Genomic DNA, 27,619 nt, shown 5'->3' on the forward strand with positions numbered 1-27,619 from the left:
AAAAAAAAAAAAAAAAAAAAGTATATATATTTGAAAGGGAGAGAGAGGGAGGGGCGGTTTCTCATTCTCTCCTCCAAGTGCTGCCGACAGCCGGGTCTGGACCAGGCTGAAGCCAGGAGCTTGGAACTCGGTCCAGGTCTCCCCTGTGGTGGCAGGGACCCAGGTATTCGGGCGTCTTCTGCTGCCTTCCCAGGCTCATGAGCAGGGAGCTGGATTGGAAGTGGAGCAGCCGGGACTTGAACCAGTGCCCATATGGATGGGATGCCGGCACTGCAGGCAGCGCCTTTACCCACTACACCACAGCGCTGGCCTCGGTGTTTAATTTTATTTGAAAAGGAGAGGGAGAGAGAAGAGAGATGGAAAGAGGTCTTCCATCCACTGGTTCTCTCCCCAGGTGCCTGCACCAGCAGGGGCTGGGCCAGGCCAAGGCCAGGAGCCCGAGACTCAGGTCTCCCACCTGGGTGGCAGGGACCCAAGTGCTTAGGCCGGCACTTGCTGCCTCCCAGGGAGCACATTAGCTGGAAGCTGAGTCAGAGCAGAGGGCCCAGGACTTGAACCCAGGCGCCCTGCTGTGGGATGTGGGCACCCTTGGCAGCCACTCAGTTACTGTAATTGCTGTGCCAGATGTCTGCTGCTGTGGCTGGTCTTTTTTTTGACCGAATCTTCCATCTGCTGGTTCACTCCCCAGAAGGCCACAGTGGCTGGGGCTGGACCAGGCTGAAGCCAGGAGCCAGGATCTTCATCCAGGTCTCCCACAGGGGCTCAGGGGCCCAAAGCTCTTGGGCCATCTTTCGCTGCTTTTCCCAGGTGCATTGGCAGGGAGCTGGATTGAAAGTGGAGCGGCCGGGACTTGAACTGGTGCCCGTATGAGATGCTGGCACTGTAGGCGGATGCTTAACCTTCTGTGCCACAGCGCCAGCTCCCTTTCTCCTCCCCATGGTGGGTCTTTCCTTGGCTGTCCCCGCTCCCTTTCCCACCTACAGGTTCCATTACTTTGAGGCAAACCTTAATTTCAACCTGCAAATAAACCAACACTGTACAGTATTCTAGTTTACCTCGCGGTAGCCCTGCCATGTCGGGAACGTCATTCTCCGAGAGGCCGGCGGATTTTCTCAGGGAGGTTGCCGTTTTCAGCGCCTGCCCACCCAATGATCTCATCTGCTGAACGTGTAAGTTCCACACGATAGGTAGGAAAAGAATTTTCCTGTTTTGTGCATGACAAGAGCCCAGAGAAGCTCCCTTCCCTGCCAAAGTGCGCCTAGCTGGCAAGTGAGGGTCGCCACCGGATTTTTGCATTTTTGCAAAAATAACTTCAACTTCCCCTAACTCAGATCGCCACCTGGTGGCAGGTCTGCAGTTTGCCATCTCCACAGTGCCATCCCGCAGGCAACAGCGGTGGGCACTCTGCTTCCCCATCCCGGCATGGACGAAATCTCTTCTCTGTTTGGGAAATTCGGCTCTGTCTGGGCAGGGCCCCTCGCAGCCCCGGCGAAAGCCTGGGGCTGGCCGATCAGACACAAGCACCTGGGACACTGGAAGGCGAGCCGGTGATGCTGAGAAGCAGGGACCGTTCCCGTCTCATCTTGGTAGTGGTGAGTCCAGCAGCTCGCAGCTGCTGGCACTGACGGCACGGCTCCTGGCTGCCGTGAACGACCACCAGGATGTCTTCCCCAGAGCCCAGCTGTGGGTGCTTTGGGCGGTGAATGTTTAGTGTCCCTTGGCTCTTGCCTGCCTGTCCCCCGAGCCTGTCCGGTGTCGTGTTGGAGGTGGCTAAGCACAGGTGCACGGCGCCTGTAATGTCAGGCAGAGACAGCCGGCTGTCCCCGCCGGGAAGCGTGTCCTCTCTGCCTGGCTGAGTTCCTCTGATTGCCCTGAAGATGGCGCTGTCGCGCCGTTGCCTGCAGAGCTGAGCACCACCGGAGGCCCACATTGTCTTCCGGTGTGTGTGTGGGGGGCTGTCAGGGCTGGAGGAGACGTGTCTTGGGCTCTTCACTCTCCGCGCCTCCTTTCCAGGCCCCTGAACAAGCCATCCTCTCTGGCCACCTCTGCCTGGCAGCTGCACCTGGCAAAACCAGGCATCTGGGCTGAGAGCCCGGCTCCCGCAGCTGCCCCAGGCACCCTGCCGGGGACAGAGGGACAGAGGCTATAGGAAGTACACGAGTGACAGGACCGCCCCCTTGTTCTGTTGCCCTAGTTTAGTCTTGGTTTGGGGATGAGTGTGTGTGTATTGTGTGACCACCCTAAAGCGTCCTTAGATCTTCAGGGAGAGATTTATTTATTTATTTCTGTTTGAACGTCAGAATTACAGAGACAGGGGGAGAGAGTGTGTCCATCTGCTGGTTCACTCTCCAAGTGGCCGCAATGGCCAGGTCTGGACCAGGCTGAAGCCAGAAGCTTCTTCCAGGTCTCCCACGCGGTGCAGGGGCCCAAGCACTTGGGCCATCTTCCACTGCTTTCCCAGACACGTTAGTGGGGAGCTGGATCGGAAGTGGAGCTACGCCACAGTGCTAGCTCCCAGGGATAGATTTTTTTTTTTTAAGATTTATTTGTTTATTTGAAAGGAGTTAAGGAGAGAGGCAGAGAGAGGGAGGTCTTTCATCCGCTGGTTCACTCTCCAGATGGCTGCAACTGCTGAGGCTGGGCCAGACCAAAGGCCAGAGCTGGGACTTTCATCCGGGTCTCCCATGTGGGTGGCAGGGGCCCATGCATTTGGGCCGTCTTCCACTGCTTTCCCAGGCGCATTAGCCGGGAGCTGGCTTGGAAGCAGAGCAGCTGGGACCTGAACTGGCACTTCCAATAGAGCACGCCGGCGTCGCAAGTGGGGGCTTCAGCTGCTGTGCCACGACGCTGGCCTGAACTGTGTTTGAACCGTAGCACCAGGCATCCTGCCCGTAACAGTAGCTGTGATCTGAGCGCCATCTGGAGAGTCCGCACAGGTCACCATACTCCTTTGGCACAGGTGATCCAGACAAAGCTGGGGTTCTGCAGGACCAGGTACCCTGCCCGAGGCCACAGGGCAGCCCAGCAGCTGAGCTTGTCTGGCTATGGAAGTCCACGCTCTTTCCACTCCCTCGCGTTCTTAGCTTCAAAGAACATTTCTCTCTTTTTTTTTTTTTTATTTTTTGGACAGGCAGAGTGGACAGTGAGAGAGAGAGGGAGAGAGAGAAAGGTCTTCCTTTGCCGTTGGTTCACCCTCCAATGGCCGCTGCGGCCGGCGCACCGCGCTGATCCGATGGCAGGAGCCAGGTGCTTCTCCTGGTCTCCCATGGGGTGCAGGGCCCAAGCACCTGGGCCATCCTCCACTGCACTCCCGGGCCACAGCAGAGAGCTGGCCTGGAAGAGGAGCAACCAGGACAGAATCCGGCGCCCCGACCGGGACTAGAACCTGGTGTGCCGGCGCCGCAAGGCGGAGGATTAGCCTAGTGAGCTGCGGCGCTGACCCAAAGAACATTTCTGAACATTAAGAGGCAAGCAGCCTGTGCCATTCTGGCCGGCACGCACACAGTCCCCACGCTGCTTCCTGCCCTCGGCCTGAGGCAGGGGCTCTGGAATTCTACGGGCAGTGTGTGGCTCCAAGCCGGAGGAACGCTGCAGTGGTTGGGACAGGTGACACACAGGGTGGCCGGGCCTGGTGGCCAAGTGTCTTGAAACTGGAGGGCTAGGGTGTGACATCTCACTTTCTCTAAGCCCGTCCGCACTCTCCTATCTCAGTCTGAACATTGAGGGGGCAGGCCTCGCCTTACTTTTTTGATAAACATACAGAAAGCCAGCCAGGATACTGCCTAAAAGAGAAGGAATTTTAGCAGATTTATGCAGACACCACATGCCTTGTGCAATACGTGGTCTAGCAGGTGCAAAGGGGACGGAGACCTGTGCTCCCAGACCCAGCGACTCAGTAAACGTTCGCAAATGTGTCGTGCGTGCAAGCCGCAAAGTCACAGAGAGCCAGGGTCCTGCAAAAGTTTGTGGAAAATGGAATTAAAAGATAAGGTTTATTTTGGTGCAGAAAATTTATTTGAAATCCCTGCATGCTATTTCTTTCTCTCTCTTTCTTTTTCTTTAAAGATTTATTTATTTGAAAGGCAGAGCCAGAGAGAGAGAGAGAGAGAGATAGAGACAGACAGACAGAGAGATATCTTCCATCTGCTGGTTTACTTCCCAAATGGCTGCAACAGCTGGAGCTGGGCCAGTTCGAAGCCAGCAGCCAGAAACTTCTTCCAGGTCTCCCACGTGGGTGCAGGGGCCCAAACACTTGAGCCATCTTCTACTGCTTTCCCAGGTCATAGCAGAGAGCTGGATGGGAAGTGGAGCAGCCGGAACTTGAACCAGTGCCCATATGGGATGCCGGCCCTGCAGGCGGCAGCTTAACCTGCTAGGCCGGCCCCCTTGTTTCTTTCTTTCTTTCTTTTTTTGACAGGCGGAGTGGATAGTGAGAGAGAGAAACAGAGAGAAAGGTCTTCCTTTTGCCGTTGGTTCACCCTCCAATGGCCGCCATGGCTGGCGTGCTGTGGCCGGCGCACCGCACTGATCCGATGGCAGGAGCCAGGTGCTTCTCCTGGTCTCCCATGGGGTGCAGGGCCCAAGCACTTGGGCCATCCTCCACTGCACTCCCTGGCCATAGCAGAGAGCTGGCCTGGAAGAGGGGCAACCGGGACAGAATCCGGCGCCCCGACCGGGACTAGAACCCGGTGTGCCAGCGCCGCAAGGTGGAGGATTAGCCTAGTGAGCTGTGGTGCCGGTCTCCCTTGTTACTTTCATAATATGCATCTTCCATGACTTTTTGAAGACCTCCTGATATGCATGGATTTTATGAATTTTTTTGGACCAAAAAGAAATAATCTGTGGACTTTCTGAAATTGCTTCATACTTCCCCAAGGCTGCCTTAGAAAGAGCAGAGGAGTCTCCTGCCCTCGAGTGCCCAGCAGGCGAAGTAGTAAAAGCAGCAGGGCAGTTCTCACCCCTGTCACACCCGGCTCCTCTGGGAACCCCAACACAGCCCTCTGAACCCCGTGGTGTCGAAGGGAGGGGCGTCTTCTGGCAGAGCTGGGAGGGAGCGGGGCTGAGCATGTGGGGAAAGATCTAGAAGGAAGAGAGAGAGATCCCCCAGGGAAGTGGAAACAGCAGGTGTAAACTCTGGCCGAGCTGGGAGAGGTGGGTAAGGGAGAAAGACGGGGGGAAGGAAAAGCAGAGGGAGGCGAGGAGAGCGACACAGAGGGGAGGGGAGAAAGGGCGACTTGGTGCAGGGAGGGAGACACTGTGTCCCCACGAGTCAGCCGGGCTGGCTGGAAGGCTGCGTGCTGCACCAGCGCCCGCCCCGCCCGCCCGGTGGGATCCAGACATTTGGTGTTCGCTCCTGGCCGAGATGCCAATGAGATTAAGAGAGCCTTATCTTTCTGGGGGTGGTTATCAGCTTGTGTCCACTGGAGGTGACATTTGTGATGGGAGCGCTGGTTGTTTACTTCACAGGCCTTGCACCTGACGAATGGAACCCATGTGCACGGTGAAGGGGACCTCCCAGGGCCTCAGCACGCTGGGGGTTAGCGGAGCCCACATCCCACACTCCATGTCCCTCACCAGTGTGTCCTTGCCGGTGGCCGGCTCTGCGCTGGATGCCACAGGGGAAGATATAAGCTCTTTTTAAAAATTAGATTTATTGGGGGCCGGCGCTGTGGTGTAGCGGGTAAAGCTGCCGCCTGTGGTGCTGGCATCCCATATGGATGCGGGTTCAGGTCCTGGCTGCTCTACTTCTGACCCAGCTCTCTGCTATGGCCTGGGAAAGCAGCAGAAGTTGGCCCAAATCCTTAGGCCTCAGCACCCTCCTGGGAGACCTGGAGGAAGCTCCTGGCTTTGGATTGGCGCTGCTCCAGCTGTTGTAGCCATCTGGGGAGTGAACCAGCGGATGGAAGACCTCTCTCTCTCTCTCTCTGCCTCTCCTTCTCTCTCTGCCTCTCCTTCTCTCTCTATGTAACTGACTTTCAAATAAATACGTAAATATTAAAAAATGTAGATTTATATATTCACTTGAAATGCTGTGGGAGAGAGGAGAGAGAGAGAGAGAGAGAGAGAGAGAGAGAGAGAGAGAGACCTTCCATTTGTTAGTTCACTTCACAGCCAGGGTTGGGCCAGGCCAAAGCCAGGAGCCGGGAGCTCCAACCTCATCTCCCTCATGGATGTTGGTTACCCAAGCACTTGGGCCGTCCTCTGCTGCTTTCCAGACACATCAGCAGGGAGCTGGATTGGAAGGGGAGCAGCTGGGGCTCAGCTGGCATGCGGATGGAATGCCCACCTTGCAGGCAGCAGCCTGGCCTGTTGGGCCACCATGCCAGCCCCAAGTTCCTACCTCTTTGCAGACTTCCTCTGTGGCTTTTGGTTTTGCTACTGTGATGCTGCCCTCAGCTTACCTAGAGAGAGGTGGCGGCTTCCCAGTGTCCACAGCTACAACCCGAGAATGTTTGGCTTTAATGCTACACGGTGGTGGGATATTTTCTTCCTGGATCCGGCGTGACTGCAGGAAGAGCTGGATTTTAAATAACTTTTCCTTGGGATGAGCCCTCGGCAGGATCATCCCCACCCTGGGTTTCACACAGCCGAATCCGGTTAAGTGTCAGCCCGTGACAAACGAGGGACACTTCAAGTTCAAGGACTCAGACCACAGAAGTGGGATCTGTGAGGGAACTGTGGATTTGGGCGGAGGCGCACCTACAGGAAGCCTCACTAAGTTGGTCTGCTTGGGATGCTGAGTCTGGGTGTGACATTTGTTTGTTTTTGTTTAGTTTAAACTCTTTTTTAAAAAATTATTTATTTCTTATTTTATTTATTTGAAAGGTGAGTGAGAGAGATCTTCTATCCATTAGTTTACTTCCCAAATGGCCGTAAGGGCCAAGGCTGGTCCAGGCTGAAGCCAGGAGCCTGGAGCTCCATCCAGGTCTCTTACATGGGTGCAGGAGCCCAAGCACTTGGCCCATCTTCCCTCGCCTTCCCTGGCATCTGGCATATTAGCAGGGAGCTGGATGCGAAGTGGAGCAGCCGGGAATTGAACCAGTACTCTGATGTGGGATGCCAGCATTGCAAGTGGCAGCTTAATCTGCCGTGCCACAGTCTGGCATGGTCCTGTTTGGTTTGAATTATTTTTTAATATTTATTTATTTTAAAGTCAGAGTTACAGAGAGGCAGAGGCAGAGACAGAGAGAGAGAGAGGTCCTCCATCCAATGGTCCACTCCCCAAATGACCACAATGGCTGGAGTTGGGCCAATCCAAAGCAGGGACCTAGGAGCTTCCTCTGGGTCTCCCATGTGGATGCAGGGGCCCAAGGACCTGGGCCATCTTCTACTGCTTTCCCAGGCCATAGCAGAGAGCTGGATTGCAAATGGAGCAGCTGGGACTCAAACTGGTGCCCATATGGGATGCCGGCACTGCAGGCAGCGGCTTTACCCACTACGCCACAGCGCCGGCCCCAGTTCGAATTTTGTAAGATAAATCAGAGACATCAAACCTGATTTGCCCAGAACCGGATGATAAAATAGTTGAGTTCTTGGACATGAGAGACTTTGCAGTGCGAGTCCTTTTGCAAACAGAGTTTGGGGGAAAATGCAGCCATCTGGCCACATCCGGTTGAGTAGCCTGGTCATTGCTTTGGTACAGTGGGCAGTGGTGGGAAAGGCTGCTTTACACCTGGAGGGTTGTGCACCTGAGCGTGTATCGTGCGAGGGAGACCGTGGTGGCTTTGTGCAATGTCCATGTCCAAGGCAGAGTTGATTTTTCTGGTGGGTGCTGCCTTGAGAGCTGCACGGGTGGCCGGAAACCTCGTCTCCATCCCTTTTGCAGCTTCTGTGCGGTCCCCGGGTTATTTTCTGAAAATGTTGGGATTTACAGCATTTATTTATTTATTTATTTATTTTGACAGGCAGAGTGGACAGTGAGAGAGAGAGGGAGAGAGAGAAAGGTCTTCCTTTGCTGTTGGTTCACCCTCCAATGGCTGCCACTGGCGCACTGCGCTGATCCGAAGCCAGGAGCCAGGTGCTTCTCCTGGTCTCCCATGTGGGTGCAGGGCCCAAGCACTTGGGCCATCCTCCACTGCACTCCCTGGCCACAGCAGAGAGCTGGCCTGGAAGAGGGGCAACCGGGACAGAATCCGGCGCCCCGACCGGGACTAGAACCCGGTGTGCCGGTGCCGCTAGGTGGAGGATTAGCCTAGTGAGCCGCAGCGCCGGCCTTATTTTTTAAATTTATTTGAAAGAGTTACAGAGAGAGGTCTTCCATCCGCTGGTTCACTCCCCAGATGGCCACAACGGCCAGAGCTGTGCTGATCGAAGCCAGGAGCCAGGAGCTTCCTCTGGGTCTCCCACGTGGGTGCAGGAGCCCAAGCACTTGGACCATCTTCTACTGCTTTCCCAGGCCACAGCAGAAAGCTGGATTGGAAGAGGAGCAGTTGAGACTCGAACTGGCGCTTCAGGCCAGGGCTTTAACCTGCTGCGCCACAGCACCGGCTCCTCAAAAAAATTTTTTTAAAGATTTATGTGTTTGAAAGGCAGAGTTAGAGAGAGAGGGAAGGACCATTCATCTGCTGGTTCACTCCCCAAATGGCCACAATGAATGGGGCTGGGCCGGGTTGAAGGCAGGAGCCAGGAGCTTCTTCCAGGTCTCCCATGTGTGTGCAGGGGCCCAAGGACTTGGGCCATCTTCCACTGCTTTCCCAGGTACATCAACAGGGTTCTGGATCAGAAGTGGAGCAGCTGGGACTCGAACCTCCACCCATGTGGGATGCCAGCATCGTAGGTGGAGGCTTAACCTGCCCCAAACGCCGGCCCCATTGCAGCTGCTTTAGTAGACACTGGGAGACGTGGTCATGCTGGGTCTCTGCGATGGGGGGATAGCGTCCTTGCCCCAGACGCATCCGCTCTGGGACCCTCTTGACTCTGTGACGTCTGCGGGCTCGGCTCTCTCGCCCTCCGGCCTGGTTGAGGGCAGCCTGGGAAGATCAGGAGCATCCCCCACTGCTGTGCAGCCCAGGGCTCCGTGGGTCACGTTCTCTCCATGGCTTCCACCCTCGCTGGGCTCGCGCACCCTGCTCCCAGCCTTTGCCCGTCATTGCTAGGCCTGAAAGGGGCGCCCGCCTTTGCAGGTCTCTGGCCCCTCAGCCCTCCCGCGTTGCTTCCCGTGTGCCGGCACCCACTTCCCCAGGCAGCTCCTGCATCGCCTTGATTCCAGCGGAGCCCCTGGGGGTGTGCCATCAGTTTCTGGCACCGCCCTCTCCCTGTGGTTCGCCCCAGGCCCCAGGCCTCGGCCCCACCACGGTCATGGAAGAATAAGGACTTGGCATTTGGTAGCGTGCCCCGAGCTGCCCGGTTTCTGGAATGCTCTGGCCTCGTCAAGCTGGATCGGGGGCCTAGGGTGGTGGGAGGTTGTGCCCAGTCCACCGTGGTGGAGACCAGAGTTGACTTAGACTTAGCGGAGGCGTCGAGTCCCCCAGCCAGAAGGGACTCCGTGTAGACAGAAAGCGAACTCCAGCTTAGACGACGCAGCCTGTGCCCCGCCTTGCGGGGTTTGAAGCCATGGTTGCCGTCGGGCAGTTTTGGAGACTGGTCAGCCATTCAACAACCAACAACTTTCGGGCTTTCTCTTGCTCTGTTGGAGGTGAGGGCCGGCTGCTGTGTCCCGGGCGCCTCTGTCTGTGTGGTCATGCGATGATTCCCGAGGGTGCTTTCTTCCACACAGCCTTTACAGTATGCCGAGTGAGCCCTGTTCTCCTGGGCCAGGACGTGGGCACCTGGTTGCTCAAGGTCACGCATCCCGCAGTGTCGATTGTCCAAGGTCACACATCCCGCAGTGTGGGTTGCCCAAGGTCACGCCTCCCGCAGGTGGAAGTGTAGCATGAGCTGCCTTAGCACACAGTTTCTGGACGAGGGACTTTGTTTTCTGCTCCACAGAATGGGGGCATCAGCAGTGTCTGCTTCCAAGGGCTCGAATGGGAAGGCAGATAAAGGCTTAGATTGGGAGCTGGTACACGGTGCGCCAACAGTTAGCTCATTCTCTGGTTTTAGCTGTGTAATTTATAGTTAGGACTATTTTAAGCGACTGGAACTCAGTCTGTGTTAAATTTGAGAGGAAAGATAAGAAGAGGATAACAAGTTGTCTCCTTGGACGTAGTTTCTGCACTCTTGGTATTTCTCTGTAGCCGGTTCTGCCTCACCCAGCCCCGGCATGTCGGCAAAGATTTTTTTTAGAGCAGCCCTTTTGTCGTCTGTTATACAAGGTCTTAGCTACGCTGTTTAAATGCGGAAGTAACCAGTCTGTGGACAAAACGGGACTCGCCAGTTTTGCAGTTTTTTTTTTTTTTTTTAAGATTTATTTATTTGAAAGGCAATGTGTGTGTGAGAGAGAGAGAGAGAGGAGAGAGAGAAAGAGAAGGAGAGAGAGAAAGAGAAGGAGAGAGAGAGAAAGAGAAGGAGAGAGAGAGAGAAGGAGAGAGAGAGAAGGAGAGAGAGAGAGGAGAGAGAGAAGGAGAGAGAGGGAGAGAGAGACAGGGAGAGAGAGAGAGACGGGGGAGAGAGAGAGAGGGAGAGAGAGAGAGAAGGAGAAAGAGAAGGAGAGAGAGAGAGGAGAGAGAGGAGAGAGAGAGAAGGAGAGAGAGAGAAGGAGAGAGAGGAGAGAGAGAAGGAGAGAGAGAAGGAGAGGGAGAGAGAGGAGAGAGAGGAGGAGAGAGAGAGAAGGAGAGGGAGAGAGAGGAGAGAGAAAGAGAGAAGGAGAGAGAGAGAGGAGAGAGAAGGAGAGAGAGAGAAGGAGAGAGAGGAGAGAGAGAGAGAAGGAGAGAGAGAGAGAAGGAGAGAGAGAGAAGGAGAGAGAGAGGAGAGAGAGAGAGGAGGGGAGAGAGAGAGAGAGAGAAGGAGAGAGTCTTCGACCTATTGATTTACTCCCCGGTGCTGGGCCAGGCTGGAACCAGGAGCCAGGACTTTCGTAGAGGTCTCCCACGTGGGTGCAGGGACCCAGGCACTTGGGCCATGATCTGCTGCTGCTCTCCCAGGTGCACTAGCAGGGAGCTGGATTGGAAGTGGAGCAGCTGGGACTTGAACTGGTGCCCATATGGGATGGAAGCTTTGCAGGAAGCAGTTTAGCTCCCTGTGCCGTATGCCAGCCTAGTTCTGCCAGTTTTCAAACACATCTCTTCCCTCCCCTCTTCCTTCCTTCTTCCCTCCTTTATTTCTTCCCTCCCCCTCCTCCCCCCCACCCCCCGCACTGTTACTCCCAGTCCAGAGATAGCTGAGACCTTTAACAGCCAGAGAACATCGCAGGGCTCACAGCTTGAAGACAAATTGTGAATTCTAAAGCCCGCGTCGCGTTCAGGAAGTGTGGAGCGTGGCCTTAGGCCTCTGGCCCACTTTCTGAGCTCCGAGCACATGGCGTCTTTTCCAGAGGTAGAAGGGACGGAGGCGAGTCTGCAGAGCTGGCCTAACGAGCGCTTTGGCCTGGGCCCTTCTGTTGAGAGTGTGACTTCCTGTGAAGGTAACTTACGGGACAGTGCACCTGTAAGGCAGTCACTACAAAGAAGCGTCTCCTCTTTGTTTTCCAGTGTTTGGATTGTCCGAGCACTTCTCCCAGCACATGTGGCGGTAAACTTGTCTGACAGAAACAGTCCCCACGGTCCCTGAGAGGGCTGGATGTTGGCATGGCAGCTAAGCTGCCGCTCGGGACGCCTGCGTCCTTTCTGGGAGCACCCGGATGAAGCCCCGGCTCCTCTGCTCTGACCCGGCTCCCTGCTGAAGACAGCAGATGATGGCTCACGTCCTTGGGGGACCCGGGTTGCATTTCAGGCTTCTGGCTTTGGCCTGGCCAAGTCCTGGTCCTGGCTGTTATGAGCACTGGGGGCATGAACCAGCAGATGGAAGATCTCTTTCCATCTGTCTCTCTTTCAAATAAAAATTAAAATAAGTTAAAAAAAAAAGAAAAAAGATTTTAAAGGTTCATTTGAAAGCTAAAATGATTTTCATTGTTGACCTCATTCAAAATGCCATCAGCAGCAGCAGCAGCAGCAGAATCTAACGGCAGACCGTGTGCACGCTGTCCCTGACATTGAAAGCATCAGTCCCGTCACAGAGTCAAAGGTGCTCCTGCAATCAGGGCACCTGGGAGTGCTCTCTCGTGTCCCAGGCTTCCCTGTGTCCATGAGCAAGGAAGGAGAAAGAAATCCCACTGGGCCTTCAAAGGCGGGGAATACAGGGGTGGGAGGGAGACCACAGGCTGATTCCTGATCTCCAAAGGGAAACACACGCACACACACACACACACACACACCCCACAGAGAACTCCCCAGTGGTATCAGCACCACTCGGAGGGGCAGAGCCAGGGTGCGTGGGCAGTGTTCGGTCTCCTCCCACAGTGATTGATACCTTGTTTGTAAAAACCCGCTGTTGCTTATTGGTGAGTGATGGCCGAGAGTGACAGGCAGATTACCTAGGAAGTAAGGAGGAAGGAGACGAGAAAAGGCACAGCACGTGTGAAACCGGCTCTCGGTGTGTCCCGGAGTTGAGCACGTGCGCTCTGCCCACCATTCTCAGGATGCTGGGAGCGTGACTAGAGCCCTTTCTGGGGAGGGGGCTCCCCGATCGTTCTGGGGTTGTCTGCTGTCGTTCTGTCGGCCGTCAGAGAGCGAGCCTGGCAGCTGCTCGTGGGCCCTCGCCGCCTCGCCGATGTCCGTCTCCAGGCCGGAACAGGTGGGAGAGCAGCCGTCGTTCGCTGGGCGCTCTAAGTGGGAACCGCTTTCTCCTGCTGAATTACCTGTGCACCTGTGTCTGCCGGAGGGCGTGCGGTGACCCAGAGGAGGAAGAGATGAGACAGAGAATGAGACCTGCTCGGGCCCTTCACCCGAGCCCGAAGTGTCTGTGCTGGCTCCCTGCAAACCGGTTCCCAACGACTTTTATGGGGGACGGAGTGTCCCCTTCTAGTGGCTTAAAGGGAGCGTGGAGGAACACTTGAAAAGGGAAGGCATTTTAAATGCACTTGTTTATTTGCAAGATAGGGGAACAGAAGCATAGACACACACATACACACACACACACACACACACATGCAGGCGGAGTTCTCATCCCCTGGCTGCGCGGTGGCCAGGGCTGCAGCCAGGAGCTGAGAGCTCATTCCATAGGTGGCAGGGACCCAAGTACTCGAGGTATCGCCTCTGCCTCGAAGGGGCTGTGTCGGCTGGCAGCTGGGCCCGTGAGCCAGGGCGGGGCACAGAGCAGTCACTTGGACTGGGCTGTGGAGCCTTAACCACTGCCCCAGGTGGGCACTTACAGACTTAAAATGCTGGCGAGTACTGCTTGCGAAGACAGGTGGAGGGCATAGTCAGAGCAAACAAATAATGTTCTAAAGTTAAAAATTATGAGACCCTCTGCTCAGGGGCAGCTGGTCTCTGGTCTTGACTCACCGAGAGTAGCTGGGCGTCTGGTGACCTTGACACTCTTCAAGGACACTCAGGTCTCTGAAAACAGCCCTTCCTCTGACATAACTCCTCTGCCTCACTGTGGCTCTCCAGCAATGAGGATTTGCCTGATTGATGTTTTTTTTTTTTTTTAAGATTTATTTTATTTATGTGGAAGGCAGAATGACAAGAGAGAGGGAGGGGGAGAGAGAAAGAGAGAGAGAGCGAGCTTCCATCTGCTGCTTCACTCCCCAAATGGCTGCAGCAGGCGGGGCTGGGCCAGGTCAAAGCCAGGGGCCTGGAGCTCCCTCCAGGTCTCCCAAGTGGTGGCAGGGGCTCAAGCACGTAGGGCATCTTCTACTGCTTTTTCGGGGAGTGCAGGAGCAGGGAGCTGGGTAGGAAGCGGAGCAGCTGGGGCTGGAACCCGTGCCGCAGTGTGGGATGCCAGCCTTGCAGGTGGTGGCTGAACCTGCTGCGCCACAACGCTGGCCCCTGGGGTTACGTCACGGGTCCTGAGGCAGGCAGGGAGGCATCAAAGTCCCATGCACCCTGCACGCTTGCTTCCCGCAAACCAGATTTGTGTCTGCTCGGCGGGACCAGAAATGCTGCCTTTAAAGCCAGGAAGGAGTGTGTTTCCTTGGCTACAAAGACGGCCCCTGCGAGGCCCCAGGCGGCGTGGCTGGGTGGTTGGGGATGCACTTCTGCTGTCTCTGCGTGCGAGAAAGCAAAGGGTGGCTGATACACACAGGCCGATAGAGAAAGGGGGCCGCTCTGGGCTGTCACCCCCAGGACCCATCCTCGAGGGGGTTTGGGCGAGATACTCAGGAGACGGCTTCAGTCTGCCAGAAACAGTTACGCTGACGCCAAGCAGGAGCCTTCGTTGAGGCCAAGCCTCTGCTCCACTGGTGCCTAGCAGTCCAGGCTGGCAGTGCAGCTGCGACTCCACTAACGTCAGTTCATCCTGAGAATGAACCCTGGGGATCAGACGTCTGTTCATCAGGGCAAGGGACCACAGTGCTGCCGCCCCACACGCAGACTGCCGGGCACTGGGAGAGCAAGCGAGATGCGCCGCGGGCAGCTGCCCTGCGCCGTGGAAGCGGACTGGAGCCAGACCGTGGGCGAGGGAGGACATTCTCACGTTTGGGAGGTCTTTCTCCGGAGTGTCCTCACGGGGGAGGAGGAGCGCTGCTGGTCACTTCTGGGTGATTTTCCCAAGCACTCAGGCTCCGCTGTGCAGCCAGAAGCAGGGGTGGGAGGGAGAGACGTCTGTTCAGACGCTGCCCTTGCTAAGAAGTGGCTGGACAGTTATTTTTGGTAATTTTGCTGTTGTTTATCATATACGGAAACATCGCTGTTAGCAGTGCGTGTTGGGTGACGACCGGGGATGAGTTGTAGTAAACCAGTCACTCCCTTTTGCCAATTTTATTTTATTTTATTTTTTTTAAATCGAGGAGACCTGGTAATGGCAGGGACAGCTGGCTGGGGTGAGGCGTGCAGTCTGTGACCCAGCTGGGAATCCTCTGGGTAAAACATTAGCTCTGCACAGCGTCCCCCCCGCCGTGGAGGCATCCGTCTAGAAAACAAAGACTGAATGTGCCCAGACTGCCGGTGAGTTAGAGGACAGCGTCCTCGTCGGGGGGGCCACTGTAGACTCTGCTTTGGAAGGCTCACCTGCGTGATGTAGAGTCCTGAGTGTACGTGTGTCCCGAGTGTACGTGTGTCCTGCGTGTACGTGTGTGCACCACACAGTGCCTCCCAGGGGTGCACATGTACACACACACTGGGTGAGTGTGTCCTGTGTGATGTAGAGTGTACTGAGTGTACGTGTGTGTGCCACACAGTGCCCCCCGGGGGAGCACATGTACACACACACTGGGTGAGTGTGTCCTGCGTGATGTAGAGTCCTGAGTGTACGTGTGTCCTGAGTGTACGTGTGTCCTGAGTGTATGTGTGTGCACCACACAGTGCCCCCCGGGGCGCACATGCACACACACACTGGGTGAGTGTGTCCTGCATGATGTGTGTACTGAGTGTACATGTGTGCACCACACAGTGCCCCCTGGGGGTGCACATGCACACACACACTGGGTGAATGTGTCCTGCGTGATGTGTGTACTGAGTGTACGTGTGTACTGAGTGTACGTGTGTGTGCCACACAGTGCCCCCCAGGGGTGCACATGCACACACACACTGGGTGAGTGTGTCCTGCATGGTGTGGAGTGTACTGAGTATACGTGTGTGTGCCACACAGTGCCCCCCGGGGGCGCACATGCACACACACACTGGGTGAGTGTGTCCTGCGTGATGTGTGTACTGAGTGTACGTGTGTGCACCGCACAGTGCTTCCCAGGGGTGCCCATGCACACACACACTGGGTGAGTGTGTCCTGCATGATGTGTGTACTGAGTGTACGTGTGTGCACCGCACAGTGCTTCCCAGGGGTGCCCATGCACACACACACTGGGTGAGTGTGTCCTCCATGTGCACACACTGGGTGAGTGTGTCCTCCATGTGCAGTGTGCATGTGTGTGTCACCCGTGTGCTCCAGGGCAGCGCCTGTGTGTGTATTGATGGCACACACAAGCAGTGCGTGTGCACGCATGTGTCCTTGGGAGCGCAGACTGCCGTGAAAGTACAGGTTGAAGAAGAAAACTTCTCCATCGCCCCTGCTGGTTAACTTGAAGACAAGCGAGACTGGGTTATGTGGACCGAGGACCATTTGAGTTTCTTGCTAAAGAAAAAGAAAATCATGCTCTTGCAAAAGATATCAGCTGTCTTGGCAAGGAACATGCCCCCCTACCCGGGGACAGCAGCCCTCTGGGGAGGGGTGGCCCAGCCCCCTGAGGCAGAGGAAGCGCTGTCTGGGAGTGGTGTTCTGGCTCCGTTGCTGTCCCTCGTGAGTTGACAGGTAGCTCAGAGAGCTGCTGTGGGCTTCCTGTCTGGAGACCAGCAGTGCCGCAGTGCCCGCCCCCACCAGGCACCCGGACTGGCTGCCCTGCACCTGCCCTCCCTGAGGCCTGTGGCAGCTGCACCTGCCTCGTGTCCAGAGCTGCAGCCGGCGTGTTTTCTCTGCTGCCCCAGGTGTGGATTCACCCTGGGCCTCCTCTCCTCTCGCCAGCTCCTTGGGCTGTACAGGGGTCTTCTCAGCCATTGGAGATCCCCCCTCGTTGAATAATTGGGGCATACGAGGCTCTGATTTCTCGGTCAGCGAGCCACGTGTCGCTCCCTTAGCAAGCCTTTTGAGAGGCACCTAGCAGCTCTCTCTCCAACCGGCGCATTCCTTGTCTGCTTCCAGTCCCAGCAGTGAACCCACCAGTATAGGGATCTTTTTATTCTTTCTTGCCTTTTTTTTTTTTTTTGACAGGCAGAGTGGACAGTGAGAGAGAGAGACAGAGAAAAAGGTCTTCCTTTTGCCGTTGGTTCACCCTCCAAAAAAAGATTAATTTATTTGAAAGGCAGAGAGAGAGAGAGAGAGGTATTAATCTTCCATCTGTTAGTTCACTCCCTGAATGACCACAATGGCCGAGGCTGGACCAGGCCAAAGACAGGAACCAGGAGCTTCTTCCGGGTCTCCCACGTGGGTGCAGGGGCCCAAGGACTCTTCCACTGCTGTCTCAGGTGCATTAGTGGGGACCTGGATCAGATGTGGAGCAGCTGGGATTCGAACTGATGCCCCTATGGGATGCCGGCACAGCAGGTGGAGGCTTAACCTTCTCTGCCACAGCGCCGGGCCCAGGGACCCTTTTCTTCCCCCTGCCCGTCCTTTCCATAATGCCAAGAGAGAGCTGGAGAACGAAGCCTCTCCGTTTCCATGAAACCCCAGCCGTGCACCCACCTGGCGTCCCGTCTCTGGGTCGTGGGCTGCCTCGCACTCAGAACCTTTGTCCAGCAGGAGGCAGAAGCTGGGGGAGCAGCCCCAGCCTTTCACGGTGTCGGGCTCACCTGCAGTCCTCGGAGAGTCAACAGCGCTATATAGTCAGGTTGGGTCAGGCTTGGTTAATGTTTAGCTCTGTTCGTAAGCAGAGTCCAGATACACACAGCGCCCGGGACATCTGATGGAGGAAAAATCTAGACTGGCAGTGTTCGGCACTGCAGAGTTAAGGAAGGGGTGGGCAGCCCTTGACAGTGGGGGCGGCGCGTGAAAGCTGTCCTCGGGGCGTTATTCTCAGCCCTAATGGTCTGGAGAACCGGGTAGCAGCAGCTACAGAAGCTGTTCAGCCATCAGTGGGACAGTGTCCCTGGTGCCTCCTGGCTAGATGAACTGCTAGAAAAAAACAGAGACTCTGCCCGGAAGACCGTTCCCAGCATTCCACATATTAGGAGCAAAACAAGCACTTTAGGAAGGGTCTGCTGTGTCGGAACGTTTGGTGGGAAACTCGGTGCTTTGGGATCCGACACAGTGATCCAGTCTACGTGGTCACCCAGGAGCTCTGCTGCTCAGATCCCTAGAAGGACACAGCTCTGCTCAGACCTCCCCAGCCCTGCCCGGCGGCTTCTGATGACCCTCCTGCCGCCCCGGTTCACGCCCACCTTCCGCTGTAACTGGAAGACTCCCACCGGCAGGTGCCGAGGGACGGCCCACGCCCCGGGCCCTTTGCTTCCCACCTGTCTCAGGTGTGTTCCCACCGCACACACTCCAGCACGGCTCCCCCAGGGAGCGCGGCTGGGCCGAGGGGCTGTGTTCCACCATGGAGAGGCGGTTACGTTGGTGTAAGCAAACAGACTCCAGCTCACTGCCAGCCCTGGACGGCCGCCCAGCAGCCCGCATTCTCGCCTCTGCGGCCATTTCACCGTCCGCCGTCATTCTCTTTATGTTTTCTTAGCTTCTTCCAGGACATGGCCTGAGCCGCCACGAAGGTTCACCTCCATGTCCTCTATGTTCCTTTTTATTTTTTTTAAAGGGGTGAGGGAGGGAGGGAGGAGGAGAGAGAGAGGGAGGGAGAGGGAGAGAGAGAGAGAATCTCCCGTCTGGTAAGCTCTTTCATTCCCCAAATGGCCACAGCTGGGCTAGGTTGAAGCCAGGAGCCTGGAACTCCATCTGGGTCTCCCACGTGGCTGGAGGGAGGGAGGGGCCCAGGGGCCTGGGCCGCCTTCTGCTGCTTCCCCAGGTGCATTAGCAGGGAGCTGGATCGGAAGCGGATCAGCAGGGACTTGAACCGGAGCCCGTATGGGATGCCAGTGTTATAGGTGGTGACTTAATCCACTGTGCCACAGTACCCCCCCTCCCCATATCCTCTGTTATTCCGTTGACTGTGTCGCTAACATCACTCACCATGGGCGACAATGCCATAACACCTTTCCCAGACACCTTTCTCACGAGCGCTCAGGTTTCATCAGCGCCTTCTGCCCGAGCAGATGGAAGCTTGCAGGGCCCAGACGATTCCCCGAAGGCAGGGCCCTGCCTTACCTTTTATTCCCTCCCATTATCCGGCAGATTCGTCTTCATAATTAAATGTTGAATTGAGGCCGAGATTCAATTTTTGAGTTAAAATCGTGTTAACGTTTACGTGAAAATATTCACTGCCTCTTTTGGATGTAAGAAATCAGACAGCGAGTCATCCTTGAAGCAGATCTTTCCAGACGTGGAGGACCCCTCCCCACGTGGCAGGCACGTGACTGCCTGACGGATGGCGTGACAGCGTGGCTCCGAAAGGCCCGGTCCTTCGGCCCGGGAATCGTCACCCTGCCATTTCATCTCGGGGTTGCGGATGGCCGCTTGGAACCTGGCCTCCGTGGGAGCGGTTTCTGTGGTCAGTGAGCACGGGTGCTGTAGAATTAGTCTCATGTGCCCTGCAAACATGTCTTCCTTGGAATCAGTTCTCCAAGTAACAATAAATCTTGGTTAAACACATTTCCTCCCAAATCCTGGTTTTTATTAAAAAAAAAAAAAAAAAGCCGTTCTTAATTAGACGTGGCTTCCAGGAAGTCCTGAACCGACATAACTACCTGCCGTTAGTGCTAACGTGGGGTTTCACTGTATATACTGTTTTGCAGCAGTATTCCCCGTAGTCTTGTTTTATAACTGCACTGTTTCTTTTCACATGGATTTATTTAGATATTGAACATATTTTTAATATTTATTTTGTATTTATTTATATATGAACGTGTTTTTTTCTGAGTCACAGCGAGTCCTTTCGGGAGTGAGGTGGTGTGAGTGGTACAGACAGGAGAAGGCAGAGGCCAGCAGTAGGCAGGGGGCAGCACTCATTCGTTCTGGCCGCCTGGTGGCCCTGGCTTGGGGAGCCATAGGAGGAAAGCTCGTTTTAAATAAGGCAAAATCTACATGTGAGCCTCTGAGAGTGATCAACACCCAGGCTTATATTTCTCCAACCCCTGCAAACTGGCCATTGAGTGACATGGGCTTTATTTCTTTTCTCACCACCTGTCCCTGAGCCCATCTATGATTTTGGGGACAAAGCCAGTGATGGCATGATGTGCCCGTGTGTGACAGACCTCGAAGAGTCCTCTGAGAGTCAGCGTGCCCTCAGTGTGTATACAGTTGGTGCTGCAGGCAGCCTGGCACAACACCTGTGAGGTGCGCATGCATGCCCGTGTTCCATGTGCTCTTTCCTGTGCCATGTGACTTTGTTAATGCCCAGCTTTGTTTAAGGTCCTTCGAGAACCCCTTGGAGGAGCTGTGGAATCACATTTCCATTTTCTTTCATTAGGAAGCTATGTCTGGCATGAAAAAAAGAAAAAAAAAACCACAATTTCATGGTTCTCTTGAAGGTACAGTTTTGCTCCATTCTTATTAGTTTATTTTCACGGCAAGGAGAATACAGCTATTTCCCCACAAGAATCAGTCTGTGTTTTGCCGTTCAGGTTAGCAATCTCCCTCCCCATAGCTCCCTAAGAAAAACTAAAGCAATGTGAGAAGGAAGAAAGCGCAGTCTCATCACAAAGCAGGTGTCTCTTGATGGACAGAGTCGCCAGTGACCGCGCTGTGTCGAGTTCCTGGGATGAACCAGCAGTCCTGTGACTCCACCCGAGAAGTAGGCACAGGCGAACTCCCGCCCTCTCTCCTTCCCCTCTGATTCCGACCTGACTCTGCCTGAAATGCATGAGCCGGGCCCCAGGGCACAGGCAGGCTTTGTGAGGCTGGGAGGATATGCACCTGCAAGGACCCTTCTAGGGGAAAAGAATGCAAAGTGTTCTTACTTTCACAACTTTGTACACAAACACATGACCATGCGAACACACACACACACACACAGCTCAGGTTCCTCCTGGGCCTTGGGAAGGCTCACAAAGAGAGATCCCTGAAGCTTAAGTTTTATTGGCTCCATGGTGAGTCCGCTTCTGTGGGTGCTGTACTGTGGCAAATGCCCACCTATGCTATGCACACGTGAAATTGAACTCGTGTAACGTGAACACAGGAAGCACAGGGTCTAGGAGTATACAATGAGAGCATATAGCAATACACGAGTATAAATATAAGAACACAAGATTACACGTTGGGTTTTGAACACACACACACACACACACAGATACATTTTTTTTCTATTTTTTTGAGCTTCGGCGTTTCTAAGGTTCACACCCCAGCCGTGAGCGCCTCTTCTGCAGACTTTGACTTGTGAGTTTGCATCTAAACGATCACCTTGAAGGGGAGGTAATCGACGTGCTGCGCCATCGCTCAGCCAGGGCAGCCTTTCCACTCAAACGCTGGTTTCTGAACTGGGCTCGTGCCGGGCAGTCTCTCCCATTCTAGAATTCTGCCAGGCGTGAGGGGTGGGAGGAAGGAAGGGGGTCTCCAGGGAGCCCGCTGCTGGGAAGCAGAGCTTGGCCGGTTTCGTCTGCGTGTTTATGTTCCCCCAGGCAGCTCAGATGCTGGTTTGGAGGTCCCCATTGAGCAGAGTCCTCTGGGTCTCTGTGGTCTCATTCAGCCGGGCCTTGTCCTGCTTGCTGTCACTCCGTTCCCCATCGTCTGCGCCGCTCACTTTGACCAAGCACAGGACATTCTGGAAGCTCTTCTTGAAGTTGTCAGATAAGAAGGCATACAGGATAGGGTTGGCACAGCTGTTAGCATAGGTGAGGACCACCACGAAGTCAAACATGCCTTTGAGGGCGGGGGTGGGGCTGATGGCCACAGAGACGGAAGACACGTTGAATATGTAGAAAGGGAGCCAGCAGAAAATGAAGACGGCCACCACGATGGAGACCATCCGGGTGACCTTCTTCTCGGACTTCTTCCTCTTCGAGGAACCCACTCGGATTCCAGAGGACTTCACTTTGATGATGATGAACAGGTAGCAAAGACAGATGATGGTGAGGGGGACCAGGAACCCCAGGATGAAGGCGTAGATGATGAACCCCGTGTACCATGCCCCAGATTCCCCCGGCCAGTTGATGGTGCAGCTGCTTCTGCCCCACTGGTTGCTCCGGAGCCCGGCATAGATCATGATCGGCAAGATGACCAGCAGAGAGACGCCCCACACGGCCACGTTGATCATCTTGGCTGTCCGGGGTCTCCTCCACTTGGCGGACTTGATGGGGTGAACCACCGCCAGGTAGCGGTCGACGCTCATGACTGTCAGGCAGAAGATGCTGGTGAACTGGTTGATGCCGTCCACGGTCATGACCACACGGCAGATGGCCTTGCCGAAGGGCCAGTGGACCAGCGCCACCTGCATGGCCAGGAAGGGCAGGCCCAGCATGAAGAGCTCGTCTGCGATGGCCAGGTTGAGGATGTAGATGTTGGTGATGGTCTTCATCTTGGCGTAGCGGAGGATGACGTAGATGACAAGCGTGTTGCCGCACAGCCCCACGATGCAGACCACAAAGTAGATGAACGTGAGGACGGCGCTGCTCGTCATGTCATAGAAGGGCTCTGTCTGGTTCGAGCTGTTGGCCACCGCCACCGAGCCGTTGGGGTCGAACGGGGAGGACAGCCACGTTTGGCTGCCGTTGGGAAGCTCGTAGGCCATGTCCATGGCTGCCGTTCAGTCCTAGGCTGGAAAGATCTTAACTCTCACCTTAGTGGGCCTTGGAGACCCAGGATCCACTGTGACATCTGGAAGGAAAAACAAAACAAAACGAAACAGGAAGATTGGCTCAGCGGTCCCAGGCTATTGAAACTGCCAGCGACTTTCCTCATTTCTGGTGGACCTCTCGGGCATGCTGTCACACTGCAGCATGTCACCGTCACACCTCAGCAGCGCAGCCACCAGCCCATCCTTGCTCGGCGCCCAGACTCAGTTTCTGAGTTGCTTCTGCAATAGGGGGGGAGGGGTTCGGGTTAAGCTATCCTCTCTGATGACGCACGCACGGTGGGTGGATCTGGCTATGGGTTCAAAACCGCATAACTTGGACTCCCTCAAGAGGTGGCTGGTCCAAACTGTGAAGACACAGAGCTTAGAGAGGTTCTGCCTCTGACCTCGGAGGGGGCCTGGCGCTGGCCGCCGTGGCCGTGTCCTGCAAGGAAGTCTATGCAGGTTGGGTGACAACATTGGAGTCTCTCTCCTCTGACATCCACTCATGCACAAGCCCCAGACTTGAGGGAGAGAAGTCTGGGTTCCACCGCTGAGCCCAGGGGACCTGGTGCCCGGCCCATAGCTGGTCTCTCATTTGCTGCAGCAGGAGTGTCAGGAAGGCTGAACGATGTAAGGTGTGTGAAAACCCCTCGCATTGTGGTAGGCTGCTAATAGGACCTCAGAAATATTGTTTCCTCCCCTTTTTCTTTCTAACATCTTATTATCTCTAATTTATTAAAATCTGCCCACACAGTGAACCAGTTTACTGTCTTCAATATCAAAATAAAAGTCTGGCTTGCTTTCATTTTAGAAATGTATGTTTTAGTTTCCTTTGACTTTCTTACGCCTGGAAGGGCTGTTCCTAGAGCCCTGAGATCTGCCCCAGAAGGCTACTGACGACCTGGAGGATTTGCCTGCAGTTCCCTGGTTAACGGCAAACACAGGAGCCAGGTGAGGGAAGCAGGCTCATCCGTCGACAGGAACAGAAGTTTCTAGAATCGTGTCATTCATTCATGCCCGCTACCCTCTCAGTATTCCACGTCATCCTAAGAGGTGGGGATAATTCTCCCCATTTTCTTTATGTATTTATTTTTAAAGACTTATTTATTTGAATGGCAGAGTTACAGAGAGAGGGGGAGGGAGAGGGAGAGGTGTTCAGCCCTCTGGGTTACTCCCCAGATGGCCACAACAAAGGGCTGGGCTAGGCTGAAGCCAGAAGCCAGCAGCTTCAGAGGTAGGAGCTTCATCCGGGTCTCCCACATGGGTTGCAGGGGGTCAAGTACTTGGCCCATCTTCTGCTGCCTTCCCAGGAGCCTCTGGGAAGTGGAACAGCCTGCATTCGAACCAGCACCCATGTGGGATGCCGGCGTTAACCACCAGGCCACAGCGCCAGCCCCAGTTATCCCCATTTTAAAGACATGGAAACTGAGGCTTCCAGAGTTTGAGTAATTTGTTCCCGTTCTCTTGTGCGTGATCGTCAGAGCTGGGATTTGAACACAGGCTACCTGACCCTAAGTCTGGGAAACTTTTCGAGACATTGTATTGGCTGCCCTGTGGACTGAAATACAGTTGGCTTTGGTTTAAAGTGACTGACTCCCATGTGTTACCTCCATGTGCAGAGAATAATTGTGCCAATAGTAGTGTGGCTTAAGATACAAAACAGCTAAACGATTTATCTATAGTCATTTAAAAAATAACTGGAGGGCTTCTTTGTGTTTTGGGGGTGGCAGGGATACAGGAGCGGATCAGATGTGGCTGGCGGCCACTAGGGGGTAACGAATTAGGGGAGACAGACTAGGAAGCCACTTCATAGCGGGTGTGCACGGCGTAGAGGTATGAACAAAGAATGCCTGCCTTTCCCGGGGCGACCCGGAGCTCCTAGAGCAATGTTCTAGCTGCGCATTGTGTGTGTGAAGATGATGGAGGAGGAAGACGGCAGGCGGACATGGGGGCATGTCCAGCAGTCAGTGGGAGTCATGCCCTCGGCTGCCACCTTCCCCACCGCACAGGGTGCTTTTCCTGGGGCCCGGGACCTGAGTGCGGACAGAGAGGAAGCGCTGAACGCTCGCACAGACTGCAAATGAATTCCAGGAGCCCGAGCCAGCCGCAAGGACGAGAGGACCCTAGCCCATGGGTCTGTTTCCAGGCGCTCAGCTTCTGTCTACGCTCACTCCCCCACCACGCAGCTGTCCGTGAAGTGAGGTCTGAGCTTTCTGACTGATCTTTGGGGACCCAGGATTGGATGTCTGCATTGGGTTACAGGAAAAGCATCAACCAGCAGCTCTTAAAACCCAAAGCTGTAAAGAAACTGTTTCCAGTGTTGCTGGATTAACTTGGGTGGTGTCCACCCTCATTTCTAACCATCTTGTCAGTTACTTGAATCCTGCAGACCCCGACTCCTGCTTAAGCTGCCTGCGCTCAGAGTGCACGTGAATCCCGGGCGTCCTCGGGGTCCCATCTCTGTGCCATGAATGCTTGCACTGCAGGGGCTGGGGGCAACGGAGACCCCTGACCTGCAGAAGCCCTACCTGGGGCTTCTGGCCAGGGATGGGTGGTTGTGCTGGGCTGTGCGGGAGCCTTGGAAGCTGCTCTCCAGCCCTAACTCTGCCCTTTTTGGCTGGAGTCTCGCCAAAGTGGACCCGAGCGCATGATGACAGTTTTTTTTTTCTTTTTCCTGAGAAGGCTGAGAAGCCCCCCACTTTGAGAGGGGCAGCAACGAGCAGGGGCCGTGCCTTGGAGATGCTGGCAGAGATGCAGGGAGGGGAGCCAAGGAAGAAATTAGTGTGGATGGTGGTTTATTTAACCACGAAGTCAGCCGTCTAAGGTCCCCAAGTGACTTCTGCTGCTTTGGGTTCCACAGACAGTGGGTCCGAGACTTGCTGATTTCTGGTTAAATTAAATGTACGAGGAAGTTAGATTTTCAGCTCGCTCTATTTCGCAGCCCGGGATTGCTGGCTACTGAAGCGCTCCCTGGTTGTCAGATTCCTCTGAGACTGGGTCCCGGCTCTGCTGGGGAGGAGGGCGAGGGCAGCTTCGCCACTCACAGCCTCCGCCTCCCAGAGGGGCCGTGCTCGGCTGCCCAAGAAAGCTGTGTTGGGAGAGGGACCCGGCATCAGCGTGGTTCCAAGTCCTACGCAGCGTCCGTTCCTCCTGTCTGCCCAGCGTCTTTCCCACATTCTGTCCCCACCCCCGTGTCCCTCCGGTCTGCTGAACCCGGCTGGAGCGTGACTCCCCGGGCAGGGAGCATGCGGGCCACCTGCGAAGCCGCTGCGGGGGTTGGAGCGCCTGGGAGAAGCCGGGGGCGGCGCGGGCTGCAGGGGATGGGCGCGGGCAGTGGGGAGCCGAGCGGCAGGACGGCCCAGCCGCAGCTCCGCGGGCACGGATACCTCCGCCTCCCTAGCCAAGGGAGCACCCCCGAGGGGTGGGAGCGGAGGTTGTGGTGCAGCACCCTGAACGCCAAGGGGGCTGAGCTGCCGGGGACAGACAGCTGGGGGCGGACGACGGTCGCCTGGGGGCTTGGCGGGCGGCTCCCCGGCGCGGGCCATGCAGTCTGCTGGGTTCTCTCCAAACCCAGGCAAACTGTCCTGGCTGCTGGGCGGGCTGGGGGCGGCGGCGGCGGCGGCGGCGGCGGCGGTGGGGGCGGTGGGGGTTGGTGCAGACCCAGATCGTTCGAGGCCCAGCAGGACGGACGAGGAAGAACGGAGCAGCCCCTCTTTGCTTCCCTCCGCTTCCGCCGCCTGCCCCGGGGTGGCACTTGCGTGGGATCTCTGGGTGCGCGCCCCGCAAGAGCCACTGGCCGCCACCTGCCATGTCTCCCCGCCGGCCTCGCTTGCCTCGGACCGGGAGGGAAGTTGTCCCCGTGGCAGCCACCACCTGGATGGACACCCGGGCCGAGGGGCACACGCCACGAACGCGGGCACGAGGCTATGCGGACAAGTCCATTCCAGCAAACACAGCCCACAGTCCCTACTCAGGTCGGGAGACCCGCTGTGGTTCATTCCCACAAATCACCCCCAAAGGGCACAGGGACCACGCTAAGGCGCAGCTATGGGCGCATCGCCCGCCACCAGCGAAGATGCACACAGGTGCCCAAGTACGATTCTCGCTCTCTCCAAATCTCTCTTCTCTCTCTCTCTCTCCCTCCCTCTCATCCACGGGCACACTCGCACACCTCACCTTTGCCTTTCCGCTGCAATCCGCTGGCTCGGCTCACTGGCACCCTGCGGTTGGCTGTCTCCGCCGACCCAGCCGGCGCCCGGGCGCGAAGCAGCTTGGCCAGTACCTGGTGCTAGGTGTCCGGGGTTCCCGGCCCCACAGCTCCCTCGCGCCGGCTTCTGCTCGCCCCTCGTGCGTTCCAGAGCAAACCTCTCGACCAGCAAACCTCTGGCACCCAGCGGTGGGCAGGCGCTCTGGGCGCTGGTGGCCTTAGGAGCGAGCGCGCGCGCGCCCTTGGCTGCGCGGCTTGGACTGGCCCAGCCGGCCGGGGCCCCTCGCCACAGTTCCCCACGCCCCCCTCGCGTTACGTCACCGCAGCTTCGCTCCGCCCGCCGGGTCCTGTAGGAGGACCCGGGTGAGACAGGTGGAGAATCTGGCGGGTGGCTGCGGGCAGCCGCGGCGGAGAGAGGGGACCCCGTGCGGGGGGCGAGAGGGGGTGAAGCGACTTCAGTGCCTGGGGGTCTCCTGGCCAAGACACGCGCCGCTTCCGCCCGGTCTCGGAGAATCACGGCCGCTCACCAGCCCATTCCAGGCAGCTGGCGTGGCGGCGGGGGAGAGCCCGAGCCGCTCCAGGACCTTCATGGTTTTCTCAGCCTTGAGTTTACAAAGCTGGCGTTTACCGTGGGCCAGGGTGCAGGGCAACGCTACGGGGGAAAGGGGTGGGGGAGCGGCGCGGCGCTTCTGTGTGCGGGCGCCTGTCTGAGCCAGCACCTGGGTCCCACGATGCGGTTCGAGGAGCCGCTGCCTCCGACCCCCCCCCCCCCGACTCCCCCAGGGTTTCCCAGCTCCGAGGGAGGGAGGCGCGCCCTGGGCCGGGCAGCCGGTCCCCTGCCTGGGCAGTCGCACCTGCTGGGCTGACCCAGCGCAGCCCCTCCTTCTCCATGCCGTGCGGGGAGCTGGAGAACAAACGGACAAGAAGTAGGAGTGGCGTCGCATCCAGCAGCAGCGACTTATTTTTTTGACCGTGATGATTCAGCCTCTGTCCCAGTGGTTTAATAAGTCATAATCAATCCTTCAGCCTCC

At 56.2% G+C, this 27,619-nt stretch overlaps 2 protein-coding genes across 3 annotated transcripts in view; one reads left to right on the plus strand and one right to left on the minus strand.

The window, feature by feature from the left end:
- Window positions 1–27,619, plus strand: part of SLC39A11 (solute carrier family 39 member 11) — a 444,641-nt gene that overhangs the window by 1,234 nt on the left and 415,788 nt on the right. The window lies entirely within an intron of this gene.
- Window positions 19,460–27,090, minus strand: SSTR2 (somatostatin receptor 2). Its single transcript, XM_008271765.4, has 2 exons — window positions 26,558–27,090; window positions 19,460–22,422 (listed from the first exon to the last, which is right to left on the minus strand). Exon 2 carries the CDS (start codon window positions 22,340–22,342, stop codon window positions 21,233–21,235), a length of 1,110 nt encoding a protein of 369 aa, XP_008269987.1. The 5' UTR covers window positions 22,343–22,422; window positions 26,558–27,090; the 3' UTR covers window positions 19,460–21,232.

The sequence above is a fragment of the Oryctolagus cuniculus genome, chromosome 17 (assembly GCF_964237555.1).
Source record: "Oryctolagus cuniculus chromosome 17, mOryCun1.1, whole genome shotgun sequence".
In the NCBI taxonomy this organism is placed as follows: domain Eukaryota; kingdom Metazoa; phylum Chordata; class Mammalia; order Lagomorpha; family Leporidae; genus Oryctolagus; species Oryctolagus cuniculus.

Coding starts and splice junctions, on each gene's coding strand:
- SSTR2 (XM_008271765.4), bottom strand. CDS start 22,342: ATGGACATGGCCTACGAGCTTCCCAACGGCAGCCAAACGTGGCTGTCC.